The 20497-nt window shown below is 41.0% G+C and overlaps 3 protein-coding genes across 6 annotated transcripts in view; 1 reads left to right on the top strand and 2 right to left on the bottom strand.

Moving 5' to 3' along the window:
• dock5 (dedicator of cytokinesis 5) overlaps positions 1-6634 on the top strand; it is a 29393-nt gene extending 22759 nt beyond the window's left edge. The window contains exons 38-51 of one of the 3 annotated variants that reach the window (XM_030060441.1): positions 335-424; positions 1033-1137; positions 1432-1573; positions 1727-1808; positions 1922-2006; positions 2185-2271; positions 2408-2584; positions 3424-3507; positions 3596-3733; positions 3964-4136; positions 4406-4520; positions 5688-5838; positions 6060-6178; positions 6307-6634. In XM_030060441.1, the coding sequence (XP_029916301.1) occupies positions 335-424; positions 1033-1137; positions 1432-1573; positions 1727-1808; positions 1922-2006; positions 2185-2271; positions 2408-2584; positions 3424-3507; positions 3596-3733; positions 3964-4136; positions 4406-4520; positions 5688-5838; positions 6060-6178; positions 6307-6420 (1662 nt within the window). In that variant the 3' untranslated portion in view covers positions 6421-6634. Of the gene's footprint in view, positions 1-334; positions 425-1032; positions 1138-1431; positions 1574-1726; positions 1809-1921; positions 2007-2184; positions 2272-2407; positions 2585-3423; positions 3508-3595; positions 3734-3963; positions 4137-4372; positions 4521-5687; positions 5839-6059; positions 6179-6306 lie in introns of all 3 variants that reach the window. The other 2 variants (XM_030060439.1, XM_030060440.1) reach the window with 2 other exon arrangements.
• A 3512-nt stretch (positions 6635-10146) lies between these two features.
• tas2r202 (taste receptor, type 2, member 202) lies at positions 10147-11956 on the bottom strand. The gene is made up of 2 exons (XM_030059235.1): positions 11952-11956; positions 10147-11143 (listed from the first exon to the last, which is right to left on the bottom strand). Exons 1-2 carry the CDS (start codon positions 11954-11956, stop codon positions 10147-10149), a joined length of 1002 nt encoding a protein of 333 aa, XP_029915095.1.
• A 2992-nt stretch (positions 11957-14948) lies between these two features.
• vsig8b (V-set and immunoglobulin domain containing 8b) lies at positions 14949-19915 on the bottom strand. 2 transcript variants are annotated; one of them, XM_030060472.1, is made up of 9 exons: positions 19738-19915; positions 18968-19138; positions 18522-18601; positions 17225-17385; positions 16851-17049; positions 16406-16558; positions 16162-16284; positions 15775-15913; positions 14949-15689 (listed from the first exon to the last, which is right to left on the bottom strand). In XM_030060472.1, the coding sequence occupies exons 3-9, from the start codon at positions 18592-18594 to the stop codon at positions 15446-15448; spliced, it is 1092 nt and encodes a 363-aa protein (XP_029916332.1). In that variant the 5' UTR covers positions 18595-18601; positions 18968-19138; positions 19738-19915; the 3' UTR covers positions 14949-15445. The 2 variants fall into 2 exon arrangements, with proteins under 2 accessions (XP_029916332.1, XP_029916330.1); XM_030060470.1 differs by lacking the exon at positions 18968-19138.
• Positions 19916-20497: the final 582 nt, after the last annotated feature.

The following is a 20497-nucleotide window of genomic DNA, read 5'->3' as shown; positions in this document are numbered from 1 at the left end:
TTGCTCAGTGCTTATGAGCTGCTGTCAGAACTAACAGTCAGAATGGCGTTTCATGGCCCAAGGAGAATGCATAAATTACACAAAGGAATGTGCAATTGAAATCTCCCCCCTTGGTGTGAGCATTGTGAAACCTGTGAGGCAGTCATTTAAACACACACTTCAGCCACACAATAGGAGCCATCAGTGTATTCAGACCCCTCGCTGGCTGCTACAAAAGTATAGACCATTGTTCCTTGAAACAGCCCTTTGAGGCAGATGGTGAAGTCTAACCTGTGCTGCTGTCATTTCATCTTCTGGTTTCATGTGCCTCTTTAACTGAGTGTTGTCTTCTCAGATGTGGGAAAAGGCCATCGAGCTGGGGAAACAGCTGGCCAAGATGCACGAGAGCTACATGTTTGACTTTGTGGAGCTCAGCCAACTGCTGGTAAGGCGATGTATTCAGAGTAATTAGCCCTGCTGCTTTGTCATATGAACAGAATATTGCCACAACGACAACATATCATTGTTAAATACCTCTAAGCTCTCTAAACTGACAGGGAAATGCCTGCATATGCATGAAGTTATTGTCGGCGGCTCATTAATGAAAATATAACAATTTGTCTGATGACTGTAGTTTAGACAAGAGTGGCATGCCAACTTGCCTAAGACAGTTGCAGTTGGTTGAAAAAATAACTCGAGGAAATGGAGAGGAGATAACAGTGTCAGCCCTTTCAAACGAACTCAGTTCCACCCAGAGAGTGCCTGCTGATGCACTGGTGTTTGATCTGTGCTCACACTGAATGCATTATGCACAGTCTATTTGTAAGTCTCCTACTGTAAATTGTTTATTCTGATTATGCCGCATTAAATCTTTTTTTCATTATAACAGAAGACACATTTGGTGATCCATGTTTTCCCCTTTTGAAATGCTACTGGAATCAATTTATTATGAATATTGTTGTGATTTTCTAACCTCTAACTGATTTATTAGAACGTGTATGCCTGTTAAGCAGGCCATCCTACATGCATACCATCATCTCTCCCCCGTCACAGAAACAGCAAGCCCAGTTCTATGAAAATATAATGCAAGCCATGCGACCTCAGCCAGAGTATTTTGCTGTAGGATATTACGGCCTTGGATTCCCCTCTTTCCTCAGGGTAAGAAAATGATTACCTATTTCAATAAATACAGACCTGGAGTAAGACTAACCCTTGTGCACCTCTGCTTGTGCAATGAGCTGGCTTTTTAAAGTGTTTCTCGCAGCAAGGTGCAATAAAATTGATAAAGGTTATTGCCCTCAAACAGTTAGACATTGAAGCTTTTGATGACACAAGAGAATGTCAGAATGAATATGACTGAAGAGGCATACCTCTTTTATATCATGGACTATAAGTAAATGCATCTCCACATACATTTGTTTCACTTTGTGTCTTACGCTTTGAAATACCCAGAACAAGGTCTTCATCTACCGAGGCAAGGAGTACGAGTGGCTCGAGGACTTCAGCTTAAAGCTGCTGTCACAGTTCCCCAACGCAGTGCGGATGACCAGCACAGCGCCCCCTGGGGACAACATCAGCAACTCTCCAGGACAACGTATCCTTAAATGATATGTTGCACAATGTCACCGTGTGCAAAGACAATTTTTTGACAAATAGGGGATTCATATAATATGATTCCAGATTACAGTGTGTCTTTGACTGCTATTCCACAATGCCTCTGGACTTTATCCTTAGCTGAACCTCACAGATATCCAGTGCTTTACTGTCAAGCCAGTTCTCACTGTGCCGCACCAGTTTAAAGACAAGGGGGTTCCAGAGCAGATATTAAAGTGCGGAACAGAACACTTAATGGCTGATTTATTTTCTCATGAAGATCCTGGGATTTATTGTGCTGTGCCTGGTCGAATCGCTAACTCACTCCTGTCCTTCCCTGTTCTCTCAGCTATTACAGGACCAATGAAGTGGACCAGTTCCAGTATTCCAGGCCCTTCAGGAAAGGTGAAAAGGACCCAGACAATGAATTTGCTGTGAGCACTTATTTAATTTTACTTCTGTTTTTAAGTAACTGGCTCATATGCATGGTCAAGTACCCATAAATTCTTCAAGAGTAAACAAACTCATGTGCACACTTCCCTCAGTGAAGACTAATAAAGATATTAAAATGCCATGTCTTAATATATTTTCTTATCTTATGCTGCTCTACAGACCATGTGGATTGAGAGAACAACCTACATTACCGCCTATCGCTTCCCAGGAATCCTGAAGTGGTTTGAAGTCAAATCTGTCTCCATGGTAAGAGACAGCCCCAGTAACCTTGGTTGTCACTTGAGCGATAATCTAGTTTCTTTTGTTTCGTTTTCTGTGGCTTTTTGTTCCTGTTAAATGTCTCATTTATTCAAGTTCATGGGTTCTTTGTCGCATTTGGCAGGAGGAGATCAGTCCTTTGGAGAACGCCATAGAAACCATGGAGATGGCCAATGAAAAGCTGAGTAACCTTGTTCAGCAGCAAGCTTGTGATCGCTCGCAGCCCGTCCACCCATTGTCCATGATGCTCAGCGGCATTGTTGACCCCGCTGTCATGGGCGGCTTCTCTAACTATGAAAAGGTTTGGAACTTTTCTAGGATACTTAAGTGATCATTTTTCAGCCGGGTGCATTTATTTGGTTACTACAAACTCAAGTTATTGTTAGAATTAGAGGTAAAAGTAGCAGAATTGTATATATTTGTAATTCGTTTCTAATTTGGCAAATAGATTCAGGACAGGGCCAAGTTTAGGTGAAATGCGACCTGGACAAAATGAACAGCCATAAAACGTCAACGCTGGTGTGTGGAATTATTTCCCAAATAGAGATAAAATCTTGGCAAAACATATGCAATATAATAAAAATATAATACTTTGCCGTGTGGTTGGTCAAATAATCGCAAGACTTATTGAGCATTTTTTCAAGTTACCATATAAATTTCAATCAGTTTGAAACTCATTACTGGGGTGAATCTCTTCCCCTGTTAAGCCACATGATCGCATGCCAATGTGTGAAGAAAATAACCCATTTCAGCTATTTCCTATGTGAAATTTGGAAATTGAATGAATTAATGCATCTTACCAAAGCATGGCTCAGATTGTGTGCAGAGTTGGTTCCACTGGACTTATAATTTTGAAGAGAAGCTCCTGCCGTTAATAAAATGCCATACTACCACAGTAATACAAGTAATGCAATTGCTGACAATATGAAAAAAACTGAAAATCACTAGATGCACCTAAGGTGTGTCAGGACTCCGGCCTGTTAAAAGAGCTATTTTATTTCATCCAAAAGGGAGCAACTGTGGTTTCTTCAGCCTGCTGTGGAAACCTGTTCATCGTCGCTTGCAGCTATAGTTTAAGCATTTACTTTGATGAGTGTTAAAAAGTTACCCAATTTTCATCCTATTTCTGTGTCTCTGCAGGCGTTCTTTACTGACACCTACATGCACGAGCACCCAGAGGACCATGAGCGCATTGAGGTTCTTAAACATCTCATTGCCCTGCAGGTAAATCTTCTGACTGTCATCGGCGTTGACACAGGCTCCAAGTGCAGCATTCATTGTGTAATATTTAAATGCCCCTCCTCCCCTCTAGATCCCTCTTTTGGCAGACGGGATTCGCATCCATGGGGAGAAGTCAACAGAGCAGCTGAAGCCTTTACACAACCGCCTGGTTACTTGCTTCCAGGACCTTCGGGAGAAAGTGGAGAAGCATTATGGCGTCATAACCTTGGTGAGTTGCCAACCGCAAACTCAATTTAATGTAAGAGGATGCCAACTTAAGCTATTGGCTCTCTTGCCTCCCCATCAAACTCGTCTCATTCAAAGCAGAGTGTACATTATATTGGTGCAGGACCATAAATCTTCCTTTAGCCAGTCCTTTGCGACCAGTGTTTTGCCTGTCATTGTGCTCCTCCCCTGCCAAGTTCTCTGATGATGCTTAATCCCATTTGTGTGTCCCAGCCCCGCTCGCTCACTGAGAGGAAGAAGAGTCGCGTGGGCTCCGTGGTGATGCCCTACATCCTGTCCTCTACCCTGCGTCGCATGTCCACAGTGTCCACGCTCTCCAACGCCTCCTCGGGCCTCTCCAGCGGCTCCGCATCCTCAGACGGACCCTCCCGCATCTCTTCCCAAGAGTCAGTCCCCCGCCTCCTCTCTGCACGCTCCCCTGTCATTTCAGGCCTTTTGTGCTTTTTAATATTTGTTGTCTGAGCTTGTGTTGCTCTGTTGCTATCACTACAGGGACCGCTTTCTTCAAACAGTGCGATTAATTTTTCCTTTTGTCCTCAATCTTGTACACACCAGTAGAACTATTTGTCTCCCTCATTGTATTTCCTTTGTTTATCTCTTTCTCCGCCCTGATATTCACTAGCAGTTCCTTGTTGTCCCGTCCCAACGATCGCAGGGCTTCAGTTTTATCCCGCTCAGAGGATGATAACAGGATCAGTAGGAAGAACCGGAAGGAGTGGAGTGTGAGCAAATCCCAGGTCCTGCTGGAGAGGCAGTCGGATGCAGACGATGTAAGACCTGAGACTCAGATGCTTGTCATATTGATTTTTTTATCTTGGTGTGCAACACACTTCACCCAAAGAAGTGTGCTCGCACCGATAGACAGTAATATTGAATATCTCTATATTTGCAGCAGGTTTCAACCATTATGGGTCTTTAAACACTGATACTGACTCATTTTTTTTTTAACTTAAGCTGCTGGTGGCCAGTATTGTGTGCTGATATCCTGTATCTTTAAAACTGAAAATTACTAGCTAAAAAAAGAAGAAAGCTGTCAATAGAGAAAATGTATTTTTAATGAAATATTTGAATTGACAAAATGAGCAAAGTCAGAATTGTAAATATTTACAAAACAGAAGAGAAGAATCTAGAGAATAACCTTGTTCATGTCTGAGTGGGAAGACATGGACGGGCTGATACCTGATATTTAAAATAAAGATATTAGCCCAATATATTGGTAAACTCTGTGGCCAGATGTGTTTTTTTTTTTTTTCTAAAATATAGTTCTCATTAATTAAGATAGATTTTTGTTTCAGAATTATTGTTTTAACTTATATTTGAAAAAGTACATCGCTCACCTGTTATCAGCTAAAAAATATCGGACTGAATGAAGCCTTGAAGAAAGTCTTTTGCTCCCAAAAAAAGATTCTTGCACAGATTTAAGTGGGCAGATGCTCCTTTCATTCAACTTCTATTTAATTAAAAAAAGTTAGTTAAATTGTTGGCAGTGCAGCCATTTGCAAGTGAATTATATCCCAGTTGAACAGATGCACAGAGTAACACTAACAGTGTCCGCAGGTCATTTTGCTTACACACGACAGTTTTGATTAAGTTGCAACTCATGCGAATAAAACGTTTAATTTAAGAGATTGTAGAAGACAATTTAAGAATAAAATGAATGGATTTTTTTTTTAAAGTTTGATTTCCTCCACATTAATATTGAAAATCATAACTTTTCGGCTGGCCCACAACCCAATATTACATTTTGGATATCGCCCAGGCTTACATAGAACTGGCATTGTGAATACGTAAGTTGTTTACAAGACTTGGAGATCATATCCTGATATTAAGTTTCTCATGTAATTCAGTTGTGAATTGGGAATAACTCTGTTCTGCTTGACGTCTTCACAAGCAGGTGTATATATATATATATTTTTTGTTCTCCGGTTTTATTTCAGACTCCTCCAGAGAAACAGCAGAGACCCAAGAGTTTACAATTAGGAGACCGTCGGCTTACCCTCTCCCTGTTCCAAGGTGTTTCATCGCAGCTCAGCCTGTCTAACCCTCTCAGCCCGCTTCCTGCGTCTCCACACACACCACGCAGCTCCAGTATGTAGCACAAGCACCACTGCACTGCAAGTCATTACTTTGTTTTCATTTAAAAATCCGCCCTCCACATGGGAATGGTGAAATAATGTCTCTACCAACCCTGCACAAGCACACCCTGGTCTACAGTCCTAACCAGGTCACACGCACATACACACACACAAACACACACACACACAGCACTGCGGTCTGAAATTCCTTTATTTCTTCTCCCGCTCTCGCAGGTTACTCGTCGCTTCCCAGTGACAATGACGGCAATGCCGTTGACACCCCAGGGACCCCCCCACCCATGCCTCCAAAGAAGCACCCGCACGAGATTGACAACCCGCATTTCTCCTCAGAGGTACATCTGCTTGGGAAAAAGAGCACCCCCTCACTAATGCATATTTAATGGCATGTAAACGTTAAAATATTCTGTTTTCATATTTTTTTAAAGTCCTAACGTGAACTCTCCTCTCTTTTCCCCCTCAGTTCACTCCTCCACTACCTATGAAGAGTGAGAGCAAGCCTCCTCCTGCACCTCCTAAAATGCGGAAGTCTATGTTCCCGTCGTACAGCATGGAGCACAGCCCCCAGCCCCAGTAAGGATACACCTACACACAGGCCCCAAAGTCTCACTGATGCTCTCATCTGGCTGTGATAAAAGCACACTTTAATTTGCGGCACTGTTTAACACCGCCTCATAGTACAGATACAGGACTTGGGGATGGATGCTAGATTTACGGTGGTTAAAAAAAAAAAAAAAAAAAAATCTGACGCAAGCTGCTAATAATTCCACATAGTCCTTTGTTCCAGGCGTCCGGCTGTTGTTTTGTTTGCAAGCCTCAAGGAAAGGATGTGTATGGGGTTATTGTCATAGGATGGTATTACAGTACAAGAAAGGAAATACCATCGGTGGTACATAAGGTCACCAGAGCCTTGGATTCAGACCCTCTGTATGTTTTTTGAAAAGGTAATGAAACAGATATTCCATCCTTTTTTTTTTTTCTTTCTTTTCTCCCCCCCAAAGAGAAGTTGAAATGATGTACAGTGAAGCAGTGTATTTTTATATCAGTTGTTGGGAAATGGAATGACCAATGCTTCAATGTTATGTTTTGTTGTTACGTGTTGACTTGACACTGGATGACTCATTTTTCCCCGTACCTGTTCACTGGCATTCTGCAGCGATAGAGCAAAGACACAAGACGCCAGGCATTATCACACCTTTACTTACATTGATCAAAGGCAGGGAATACAATGTATAGAATGTATTTGTTATTTTAAAATCTAGCTATTTTGTGGTAGAGACCGACTGATTTTTAGCAGTGTTTTTGGTAAATACTAAGGTGCAACCTGTTTTTATAAACCACAAACGTTTCAGAGACACTGGATGGCACACGTGAATGTGATACAGATCATGCATTTATTTGATGTTTCAGATGGACAAAATACTTTAACTAACGAGTTTTGCCTCTCATCTGCATCACGTTGATGTGTTCGGTGGGAGCAAATTTGCTCTCTAAATAACCTTAAACACTGTATGGTACAAGCAGAAATGCCTTCGGAGTTCACTTTATCAGTTTTATGTTTCAGGTCTTGGTACATATCCTTTTTTTTTTTAATGATTCAAATTTTGAATACGTTAAATTATTGTTATTGAATGACTTTTGAGATTTTCATTGTTTTGCACACCCAAGGTGTACAGAGATGGTTTATTTTCAAGCAGATTAATTTTAATTCTAATCTCAATATCCTGTTTTACTATTTGCTGTTTTATTTTTTATTTTTTTCCACAATAAGCAATACTCTTTGTGCCTTTGGAATGCTAAACCTATGCATGCAAGCTCTTTTGAAAATGATCGATTTGAATCATTGAAATTTTTTTGACGGTTTTTATATTTCTAGATATTGCGACTTGTTTTATACAAGGGATTAACTTTTTCTACAGTATGCATTTGCTAACGAGGATCAGAGAAATTTTATACAAAAATATTGTGTCATGTATGTTAACATGATGAGAGCTAATATTTTCTTTTTACGAACAAGCTGAGACTATCGACCAAACAAAAATAAAGACTTGTTGACCAAGAAAGACCAACTAACTTGTTGTATACGTTTTTTCATTCATGTACCTTGTCAGTTTTTGTGGCGACAGTTATTGTAGAAATTTTGGCAGTCCTGCTTTGTAGATGTGATCCAGGAGAAATACTGTACGCAGGTTAGTCTCAGTGCTCTCGTGGGGAATAGTGTAAAAAAAAAAAAAATAACCCATTCATGCTCAAAACTTTTAACAAACCGGCTGAAACTGACAACAGATATATTTCAAATACAATTAGAGGAGGTGTAAAAAATAATGCCCCTTTAGCTCATCTTCATGTAGTCAGTTATCTGTGGAGGGCGTCTACAGGGAAGAGTTTATGAGATGTTTATAGCCTTTGTGCGATGGGTGCTGGTTGAGCTAATCTGAGCTGCTAATGGCCTGTTCCTTCCTGTCAGATACTGAGGAACAGGATATCACTCTCCCTGCACAGTCTCAGGAGCACAAACTAGCTCGAGTCCCAGTCAGAGGATCTGCGCTGTGATGTTCACCCAAGCATGGAAAGCAGTTTTGCGACTGCCAGGCTTAGTTGGAATCCCTGGCATTATTTATTTATTTTTTGGGGGTCTCCATGGAAACAATCTCCACGCGTAACTGTTGCTTGATAGCACTAATAATAGTTTACAGCTCTATTCTTTGTACAGTCTCCAAAGAATATTTTCTATCATGAGAAAGCAATTCCTTTAATTAGCAAAGCAGAGGTCTTCCCAGCCTCCTGCAAACTCACTGCAGCCATGAGAGCATCTCAATGCAACTTGGTGTTGGTGTACAGATGCCAAGTTCATTTTCTCAGTTTAACTCGGTTTCTATCACTTTGTGGTGGTAAACAGGCATCTGTGGAAAATTTTGCCCTTTGAAACCAAATGTCCATGTTCATTCTTGAGTATTTTAAAAAAATGCAGATGATTGCCAACTCCAAAATATTAGTATTTTTTTAAATGAAGGACTCGAGACACAACCTCTGTGATACTCAGTAGGAAGTATTGCCTTTATGTCAGTCAGTGATAAAATAGCACAGTTGTTTTTGCCTCTGTCAAGCTAAACACAACTTCCTCCAGCTGAGAAAAACAGAGAGAAAGAGAGCGGGGATAAAACCAGAGGCTATGGTATGACTTAATTCCCCCTGCATCAAAGGAAGAGATGCCCTTTCCTTCTTTGTCCATTTAGCTGCTGGAGGGATCCGAAGCCTCTGTGTGGAGTAGGATTAGCTGCACTATTGTATCTCCACTTTGAACCTCACTAGGTGGTGCCAGAGGGTATGAACTAATGGAGCATTGCAAAGAGGTCTGGTGCATTTTTGTAACCTTTATTTACTCAGGGTAAGTTTTCTGGGAATGAATGCACTTTTCAGACGCGCCCACACACACATACACACGCACACTCCTAGTTACACACACTCACACGTGGGAGCTGCCCTGTGTAAACACACTCTTGCACTGCAGGCCACTGAGCTGCTCCACAGGAGCAGTTGGGGGTTAAGTGCCTCCCCCATTGAGATTTTCCAAGCCGACGCAAGAATGTGAACTGGCAACCTTCCAATTACAAGTTGGCCTTTCAAATCTCCAGGTTGCTGTAGCCTCCATTTGCAGCTTAAACCATCTGCAACATGACTGAGAAAGAAATTCTGAAAAACGTCTTTGATGAAAAAGAAAAAAAAACGAAGGTGGTGAGCACTTTCTTGTTTTATTGATATGCTCTGAAATCTCACCACAGTCATGAATTTTTCAGCATTTCAGATGTGTACTATGCTACATCATGTTCATGCAACCATACTATTATGGATCTATTTTACAGGCGCAGGTATTATTTGTTGTCATAAAATATTGATATTCCTAGGTACAGACTGATGAACTTGTCATTTGGATGGTATGTTGGTTACATGGCTATTGAGGATCAAATTTGAAAACGAGCACAAGACAAATCTCTGCCCTCCCCAGTCTTAATTGGCTAAAAAAAAAAAGGGTCCTAAGGAGCATCAGCTAGCAAGGTCAGACAAATACTGATAAGGAAAAAATAATTGGATAATATGTCTCAGTTTGAAATGCAGAGCTGCTCACTAATCTTAATAATGTTGATACAGCAGTACAATATTCATTGCTGTAATTTCTACGGCCGCAAAAGATTAAGTCATTTCAAAGTGTTCTTAATAAGAGTTCCAACTGCAGACAAAATGTTAATTGGTTTCAACACAACAGATTGACGGTGCCGAGCAAACTGTTGGCTTTTTACAGACCTCAGTTGTTAATTTTCGGAGGGGAACTTGGTTTGGCCTTTTTTTCCGGCACTTTCAGACAAGACAAACAGGGATACTCGTCCAGGAATTCATTATAGGCCCGGATGAGCGCTTTCCAGAGGGTCTTTTTCCCATAGACCAGCACCATGGCGCAGCCGGATGTATAGATAGACGCAAAGAAGAAAGTGAGCACGATAGCGTTCTCATGGTGGACTGATATCTGATAGTTTACATACAGATCGACCACTACGAAGCAGAGGAAGACGGCCACCAGGGAGAGAGCCATACGGATCACCCTCATCTGAGTGCCGAGCTTTGGGCCGTGAGCGCCGTTGGTGCTGGCTTTCATGTTGCGGAGATGGATGGTGAGGTGGACGGAGATGGAGATGCAGCATTTAATCATCAGCACACCCGGGAGGACATCGGCGAGGATCAGATACATGCCTTCGTAGACTTTACCAGGAGTCGTTTCCGGGATAATGACCCCGCAGTCCTGGTTGTCCATGGTGTAGTTGTCAGGGTGGAGCACCACCAGCATGGGCATGCACGTCCCCAGACCACACAAAGGAATGAGAAAAACTGCAAGGGTCACATGTTTTAAGATGGTCTCCTGGATCCTGGTGTAGCACTGATTGGGTGTGGTCACAATTTTGGTGCTGTAGTAGAAGGTGAGAAAGCCCGTGGTCCACATGATGGTGAACTTGAGACTGAATATTACCAGTAGCATGATGGAATAGGGCAGCCTGTCAATGTGGCACTCTCTGTCGACCTCATCCATGGTCATCCACAAGTAACAGATGAGCTGGTGAGCCCCACAGGCCACCGACAGGGCTGTGATGATGGTCTCACTGGGGGTCCACCTCATGTTTTTCTTGTAGTTCCCAAGACTCATCAGGAGGATGTAGAGATTGAAAAACACAGTTGTGACAGCAACCGGGCCTGTCAGCGCCCAGATGGCAAACTTATTTTTCGCCAACATAATGCTGTTATTCGTCTCCCTAAGCAATGCTATGGAAATGTCTGGAATGTAAATCTTTACTTTTTTTTCCAGAATAACTTAATTTTCATACCTTTCTATTCACCACTGAGCAGCTCAGTGTGGGGTTTTGAAGTCTTGTTTGCAGAGTTCAAAGACTGATGGCAAGAATGCAAGAATTTTAGAGACAATCCAAGCCACCCGATTCTTCATTTCTACCACAGAATGGAATCAGTCACAGTTTGTCATTTGGCCTGGGGAAAAAATTCACACATTTAGCTTCTGAAATAAACAAATCTGTTCCGAATAAGCTCATTTAAAATTCGCCCATTATGTTAAAAACCCACAGAAATGTACAAGCTGCATTTTGGGTGATCATATGCAAAATGAAGTCAAGCATAGCTGGGTTAAGAGGGCTGAAGCAATTAGAGTAAGAAAATGTTCCAGCTTTACCTCAGAGGAGGATCCCTTGGGTTGGATGAGGCATTTCATCACTCTAAACCGCACTCAGGTTTTCTCTTTTCATTCTTTTTCCTCGCTAGACCTAATGATAGGTTGTCTGACTCAATATTTTTGACTGTAGTTGATGATGAAAACTTTTTTTATGTTTGCTTCAACCGATTGCCTAAAGATGTTGACTAAAAATGGCACGGCAAGGCAAAATGCTCCAATTTGAGTGTTCCCTGCCGGGGAATTTATACATGAGGAGACATGATTTGCATCAGTAATGCCAACAGGTAGCTGTGGCTATGCATTTGCATGGACATGGAGGGAGCAGGATGTGTGCACATTGTGTACGTCCAGTGAATTTACTGTACTGCAATCAGTACGCCATGACGGCTTCTGCCAATTCACAGACCACACTCTTAAATGGTCCCAATGCAAATGTCTGTTCCTGAAGCTTGGCCACATATTTGCAAATATTTGCACCATATCATACAGCCACTGACCTGATAAGGAGACCAAATGACCTTTGAGTCACCTACAGGAGCCTTGCCAATGCAATACTATTATCACTGTAGTTCTGCAATGAAGATACCACACTGGTGGACAGATTTTTACCAGTTTGTTGTTTTTCTTGTTTTGCAGACAGCACTACACAGTAAAAACACACATGATGCTAATTTCATAAGCAAAAATACGGCTTTCCGGTGTCATAAATGACATTTGTTCTAAAAGGGATCTTAAATGGCTTAAAATTGCCATGTTATGACAGCCAATTGATTTCATGCCACAGAACCAAAACAATCCATAGCTATTCACGGCCAGATTGTGCCATTTTACACAGTGGATAAAATCCCTCTACAGCTATAGCTCTCTTTGAATCTAGATATGAATGCACATTTTGCACAGGGGACAGTGCCTTTGCTGCTTTCTGTAATTGTGCTGCCAACCCTGTTAAAACATGTGCTTCCCAAAAGTGTACTATTAAAGCAGATAATATGCTGACTTATTTATTTATTTAGCATTGCCATTTCAGAGTGCCGGACATGTTATTGTAATTAATTATTGTATATTTTCACGGTTCATGTGTGGGTACAATGATGGGCTAATGTCGTGCTAATCACGATAAGGCTTTGCATAGCAGTTCCTCACTTCTTTGTAAACACTCCCTTAATGGAGCTGGGCAAACCAGAAGACACAGATTTACACGCACACACCCACACACACACATAAATGTTGACAGTTTTCAGTGGGCCCTCATATGAGGTAAGATAGCAATTAAGTAAGAGATGAAGGCAGACAGGAAGCGTGAGTGTGTCTTTGTGCAACGTGTGTGTGCTGCAGGGTTGTGTAATCTACAATGCTGCCTGCTGAACTTGAGAAAAAAACTTCACCTTAAAGAAAGGGAAGCATCTCCAGAAATGAAATTTTAGTTCTGATGTTTCTTAAAGTGATGTTGTCTGCTGTTTGCAAACTTTGACCCAAGCTTTACAGCAGTGCCGAACAGGGCTCCAGTCCGACCAGCTTTTAATACTGATACAATATTATTCAAATCAAATAATCTAATGTATAATTCAAGTATGTGCAGCCGTAATAACTATGACATTTTATATGTTTCCTTCCCATTTTATCTAATTTTAGCCTAAGTTTGTGGTTGGTAATAAATTTGTGTGCTGTAGTCACACATTGTGCTAGATTGATGTTGATGACTTCAGGCACCACAGTTGGTTGAGTCTTGTCAGCTCCAGCTGGAAGTGATGTCCCAGTCACATAAACACAAATACCCATCTAGGTGGGAAAGAAGTTGCAAGAAAATTGAAAAGGGAAAAAGAAATTGAAAAAAATAGGAGCTGCTATTCACAAGCAAGAAATTCACCTGTTTCAGATACCATTACCGCCAATGGTTTGTTACTTTAACTAACTAACTAATATCACTTCTTTTCTGCCATGACGACAACATAAATGAACAGAATATCAGTAGGCCTTCATCTCCCCTTTACATCCATGACGGAGATATACTAGCCAACATTCAGCTTTGGGTCAAAACCCTGCCAGTTTTTACATAGTAAGTTAATCTATTATTTTCACCTACTCGAAAAATGGTGTATTGGCCTACATGCTTAAAGTATATTATAATGTGGAGGTGCAGAAAATGTAATTTACCACATTTTAATAATATTTTTAATTGTAATGCTCCATTCAATTAATTTTTAATATGTAAAATATAATTTACCTTTTCTCTTCAGGAGCACTCTTTAAATAGTAAAGATAAACTCAGAATACAAAACCTTAAATGACACAGATATACAGAGCATAAGCACAGAATGCATTAAAATTAATGAATCAAGGAATCATTACTGAAAGCCTGGAGGAAAGCAGAATTTTTTTTAAATAAAGTAGTTTACACTCAACAGAGACAACCTCACTAATTGCTGTAGGTTTTAGTGAGTGAGGTTTGGACATTTTTAAAATAACGTACTTTAGCAGTTCTCTCTGTATCTGTAGCACTACCAATTGGTCACTAGATGGCAGGAAAAAGCCCATGTATTGTAATTTTAGCGTATAACGGGTTAAGCCCAGCAAAATAAAACAGGTCTTTAATTACCTGCTTGAATGAAAATAAAAGGCCCCATGTGGACTTTTTGTTTTGGGCCCCCAACAACCTGGGGCCGGTCCCGCTTCAGAGGCTAGTGCCTCATTTATTTGCCAGACTGTAAAATGTGAGGTAATTTTTCAAGGCTTTGTTTTAGAAATGCAAACCATGCAAAGAGCCAAATGAGAGGTGCACTTGACATTACCGACCCCTTCTAACAATTTGCTTGTACACGGCAATCAGCGAATCATCATCATATTGATACAAAAACACTTCTGAAAACAGTCCCCTGACTGTAGGGCTGTAGAAGCTGTTAGACATGATTGTTGGTCAGAGCTTTTAAGCACTTTTATCAGAATTTTAAATGAGGGTGATGCTGCAGTAGAATATGAAGTTTCAGCACTGTCTTTGATCACGTATCCTTAAATATAATTGCTCTGCTGTTGATGTAAACCATTATTTGTAGAAAATCATTGCATTTTATAATATAAAATGTCTGAGGAGAATATCACAACACTAGAAATTCTCTCTGCATTCCCAAACAAAATATCTGTTTTCTTGGTGATGTGGCAAAGATAAATATTTGTTTGTTTGAAATGCATCATCTCCAGAGAGGTGACAGTCATACTCCACATACTAGGTGATGTAATTTGTACACTGCCATTGCATTATGTTTCATCTACCCCGATATCCTCAAACACTTGAAAAAATGTAGCTGTGAACCTTAGTGCTCAGCAGCTGCTTTGCAAAACATGTCAGATGGTGTCATCCTGACTCACTTGCTTTGCAATTCAGTTTAAAAAAAAGGTTATTTTATTGTACAAATATTTTAAAAAAAATACAATAGACAAAGGCTTATATGCTTAATGGAAAAAATATAGGCATCAAAACAAAAGTACATGTTATTTGCTACATACACATACAGGATTTGCAAAATGAGCGCAGTAATGACTTTGGTTATGGAGAGTCGTTTTTCAGACCTTCTCTTGTTAATAGAGGCAGTGATGCGTCTTACAGTGCATCATGAAAGTCAGCCAGTTGAGTATTATGTTTGTCCATAGGGCAGAGGTAAATTTTTATGGGTTTCCAGTAGTCATATAGCAGCACTCTTAACGAGCTAATTAGCAATTGTGCCTTCAAATATGTCTCTAGTGGGCCTGTACCATTATGTTCCTCTGTATTGTATTGCACCATTTGTCATAGCTGCAGTATTCTTTACAAGCTGTGGTTTTGTACTGAAGGCAAATTCTATCAGGCCAAAATGGGCTTGTGTTTGACCGTCTGCTGTTACACAGGGTATCCATATCTGCTGTCGTATTGTAGGCGAGGCGGTTTTGCTCCGGGAGACGCTGACTGTGACGAGCCGTTGCTCCTGGCTGTGTAGATGGCACTTCGGGTAGACTCGGTCCTAGTGGGCTGGGCTTTGTTCACGGTGCTGTAGATCACCCCGGGGTGGGCGCGATAGCCCAGCACTGAGCGGAAGCTTGAGTTTCTGCTGGAGGGCCTGCTCTCCGGGGCCGGGGCATCCTCCCTGAGGAAACCAAAACACATCTCAAAAAAACTGCTGTGTGTTATTTCAAACATGTTTGAGACACGTGCCTGCAGTCCTGTAGTACCTGATTTCGTTTGCAACCTCCTTCTCATAGCGACGCTTGTGGCAGCAGCAAATCAGGAGCCAGATGAGGAGCAGGAGGAGCAGCAGCAGCAACAGAGCACCGATTACTGCCCCGACTATGACACCCACTTTGTTTGGCGCTAAGAGAGCAGACATAATGCTTAGAGACAGTTTTCAAGCAATTGCAGTTGTCCTTGCTCACAGCACTGTATTTTTAAAAAGAGGCTTTTAAGTGATATCTTATTTGTTGAATTTAAGATTGCAGCAGAAGGCAACATTCAAACCATACAGTAGAAACTAATGAGATATCCCCAAGGTATGAAAATGTTTCAGGAATTTTAGAGTAAAATTAGAAATTATGATATCGTTAATGTTGGATTACACTTACGGTTGTACGCGTAGAGTGTGTATTTGCACTGCTCTCTGCCAACAGCATTTTTCGCTTCGCACACATAATTTCCCACATTGCTCTCTGAATGATTCCTTATCAACAGCTCTCCAGTCTGTGGGTCTTAATGACAGAGCAGAACATTCAGTACAAGGCACAGCACATGCTGCAGTAAATACTGCCTTATTGATGTGTACACCTGCTTATGGAGAGGCTGTTTTTTTCTAGAAGGTTGCCTCTGTACCTTGTGTTGCAGTGGGTGGAATGGCACCTCCACTCTCTCGCCTCCACACATAACTCAAAGGAGTGGATCCCTCAGAGGATTTGCAGCGGAGGGAGACTGTACCGCCTTTCTCCTCACCTCCTTCCACCCAGCACTTTGGCACTGATGGGCGAACTGGTGAGGGGGAAAAAATAAAAATAAACACTTGTCAAATGGTATTTTCAGATGAATTCTTGTATATGGCTTTTCTTGTCATGAGAGGTTTGGGCGTGGGAAAAAATAATTCTAGGTGTGGCTGGAGACGGGTGTGATCACTGGGATGGGGGAAGGAAACTGAAAGGAGGTGCTGACATTCCATTGGAGTGAGAACGATGTGTAAAAACGAACAACAGGGCGCATGAGAAAAAGAACAGGTAAAACAGAAACCAGTTAGGCAGGAGTGACAGACTGAGAAATTCTTCCTCACCCATCACTACAAGTGTGACTTTTCGCATGTCAACGCCGGGTGTTTTCTTGACTTTACACTGGTACGTGGCTGTGTCTGAGATCTTCACATCTGAGATTGCGATGGAGGCGTCTCCCTGCTTGGGGTCTCCTGTGAAGCTCAGCCTTTTGGAGAGGCTGGGGTCATAGTGCACCGTCTGGCCCCCTGAATACGACAAGATCTGAGATGCAAAGATCCCGTTCAGAGACGACAGTCCTTTTCGCTATAATGCTGGTACATAGCCCAAAGCTAAAAGATAAGTTTGGTTCAGAATGTTTAAAATGCTTAAGTAAATTCTGCAACCTCCCAGACAGGTTTCTCACAACATTCCTCCTCGCTAAAATCTGTATACTCACCAGTTTGTCTTTCTGAGTCATGTCAGGGCTGACGTTGGACCATTCGATGTCCAGTTCTCCGGTGTCCGCGGGGTCCGGGGTGTAGGTGCACCCTATTGTGACTTTCTCCCCCCGGGCCCTTTGGATGGTCTGTGGTCCTGAGGATGTCACCAGCATCGCCTCTGTGACATCGCACGGTTAAGAGAAAAGTATAATAAAATTGTCTGTCTCGTAATACACTTCCTCCCTCCTGATGACAGCAGTTTATATAACCATCTACTCCGACTGTGAGAAAAGAAAAAAGTTATTCCTTAAAACATGGTAATATTTTTCTCTTCTCAATGGCATTCAAGCTCTGGGTCTGTATTCACAAACAGTCTTTGAGTAGAGTAGGAGTGCTGATCTGAGACTAATTGGACTCTTAAGTCAAAGTGAAGACAGATTTTTTTTGAACATTTGGAGCCAGAATGAAAGTGGTAATAAGTGGTGTTTTGTGTGAAAATGGGCTACATATAAAATTGAAACTCTAGTGATTCATGAATTATCAAAGATGCACAGCTAAAATAACAACAAAACCTGAATACATTAAGGAATGTAAACGGCACTTCAGTGACAAGTGACAATACATGGGCTCTCCTTGTGAATTTGCTTCAATTATACTCATACTGTTTTGACTTAAAAGCTGCCGTTTATTGTTTTTGATATGGTTATGTATTTTAACCAGCTATCTCAGATTGTCGCTCCTGAAAGGCTGTTACAAAGAGGCCCCACTTTCTATAGAGAGAGCTCAAGGTTGAAATCATTTTGTGCCCACGCACAGTAGCAATTTACGAATGCACACATTTCGACCATTTTCAAGCAAGAAACGGCATTTTCACCATTTTCAACCAAGCAAGGCATATGAAAAAAGAAAGAACATTACAAGGGCTTGCTGTCAGACACATTATATGTGCATGGTCCACTGGACATCTGTCATGCAGTTCACACAAGGGCAGATGCATTACTGTCACATCAATAACTTGGAGCATGTCAGACAGGCCAATTTAGTGTGTAGATCACAGATCGGACTTGATTCAACCCGCAACAAAGACCCATCAACAACCCTGTGCTGTTTACTGTTAAACAGCCACTGAATTAGTGAACAGATATGCTGCAACTTTCATGTTGAGAATATCAAGGTCTACCTCAAGACTGAGTGGAGACAAGGATACATTCAAGGACATGAACACTTTGGAATTTGCATTTGCCTAACTTAGTAATAAAAAAAAAAAAAAAAAAAGAAAGAAAACATACCCCTCAGGAATGAAACCAGACTCACCTGTTTTCAAATTAAATGTTGCAAGAAACAACACAGCCACCTTTAGCCTCATGCTGGCGGATACGAGCTTCATTGCAGCTCTGACAGCAAATAAAGACAAAGACAAGAAATTATTCTTAGAATATAATTTTAAAAACTAAATTTAATGTTTTTACTCTTTCATTCTGCAAATGAAAATATCTCTGCTGTGTCAAATTCCTTAGGCTTCTTGATTCTGTAATGATAACGCTAAACCTGTATGGTTTCAGTTCTAGTAATCAAAAGGCATTTTTTTCTGCTGTTAACGTTATGTGGTTTCTCCTTCCAGCTCACTGGCAAGTTAGAGTTAAAATGAAAGTGAATATACATGTGAAATCAGCAGGGGTAAGAGAAAATGTTTAAATCTCAAGTAAGATTGGCGCAGAAATCAAGAAATCCGGGCGCTGTGTGTACTCATTCCAACGTACCTTTTGGTGGAGAAATAATCCAGTGACAGCAGAGCTCCTCTCAGGCCTGGGCAAATAACTAACGCTGGCTTATTTTGCTCTCAGGTGTAACAGAGCAGGTAACTACGGCCACACCCTGTCTGTCCATAGTGTGGCTGTGTTGGCCACTCCTGAAGCTGGAAGCACCTCGAACTGAAGTATCAACCCAGCCCACATGAAACCTCATTCCCAAACCAAAATACGTGATTTGGGAAAGAGGTTTCATGTGTGACATAATTTAGGTCATTTAGCATATTTCATACAAAAAATAAATAAATAAACAAATGAGGAGCAGAACTGACAGATGACTCTTGTCTGTCTTTATGCCTGAGCCTGTTTTCTTATCACAGATCTAAGTACACAGGAAGATGCATGAGATTAATGATTACCTGCAAGTGTTCTGCCAGTTCTGCTACTGAGATAACTCTTAAATTGTGCTTTTCAACAAACCAATTCTTCAGCAGCATTTTTTATTCATGCACAGCTTCAACTTCAGGGAGACAAGTCACGTCATCTACATGCTATCTCTCTCTCTCTCTCTCTCTTTTTTTTTTTTTTTTGCATTGATTGCACCACATAATTTCCCATTCATAGGCTACACATGCTTTGTAACGATACCACAAGCTTATGTAAGGAACTGTGTTTTTGTCAGCAGGTTTTCTGTGCACTGTATGGATATGAGGACGTACTTTACCTATTAAAATTAGTGTTTGTGTAGAGTTACATGTATGATACATTTTTAGGATACTTACACAGCAGTTCAAGTGTAATCTGCGGTGTTATCTGTGGTTTTGATGTCATTGCGGTGTGATGTTACATTTCCTCCAACGTTTCCCTGCCACACATATTACATATGACAGCGCTGCAAATGCCACTGCAACTATGGCAACTGCTACAGTGTTCAAGCCCTACATAAACCCTTGTTTGATAGAGAGAGCAAATGCCAATTAATGAAGTGAGGAGTGCTGCTTCATTAATTCAGATATTAAAGACAGGTGCTGTTTGGATCCGAGGAAATACAATAAGATCAAACAAGAGAGAAAGAGAGGTTAGATCTGCACTTTGTTTTGAGATCAATACCTTATAACTAAAAAATACCAAAGCACTCTGCTTCGCAAAAATTAAAAAAACAACTTTAATTAGACAGGCTTAGTGCCCACGCGTTACAACTTCACAATCATCTTCGGGGCATGTAAAAACAAGTGACAGCTCACAGATATATCAAGGCTGGTGTCATCTGCCTGGCATTCAGGTTGGCGCTGGATAATTGACACAGGTGCAGTCAAGAAAGTGGGTGTGTACATAATTAGGTTGATTCCAACAAGGCATCCTATCTTTGAGGTTAGCAAAACAGACAGATCATCACCATCACATACCCACAAACAGTCACACAAAATGACAATCACACATAAAATAGAATGAAATATATACATAAACATATACATTTACACAGTATGTATATGTTTATATACATACATGTTGTTGTTCTTGTCTGTTATGTTTTGAAGTGTC

The sequence above is a fragment of the Myripristis murdjan genome, chromosome 9 (genome assembly GCF_902150065.1).
Source record: "Myripristis murdjan chromosome 9, fMyrMur1.1, whole genome shotgun sequence".
Lineage (NCBI taxonomy): Eukaryota > Metazoa > Chordata > Actinopteri > Holocentriformes > Holocentridae > Myripristis > Myripristis murdjan.
The sequence above is the reverse complement of the archived record's forward strand: the minus strand, read 5'-3'. Positions and strand labels throughout refer to the sequence as shown.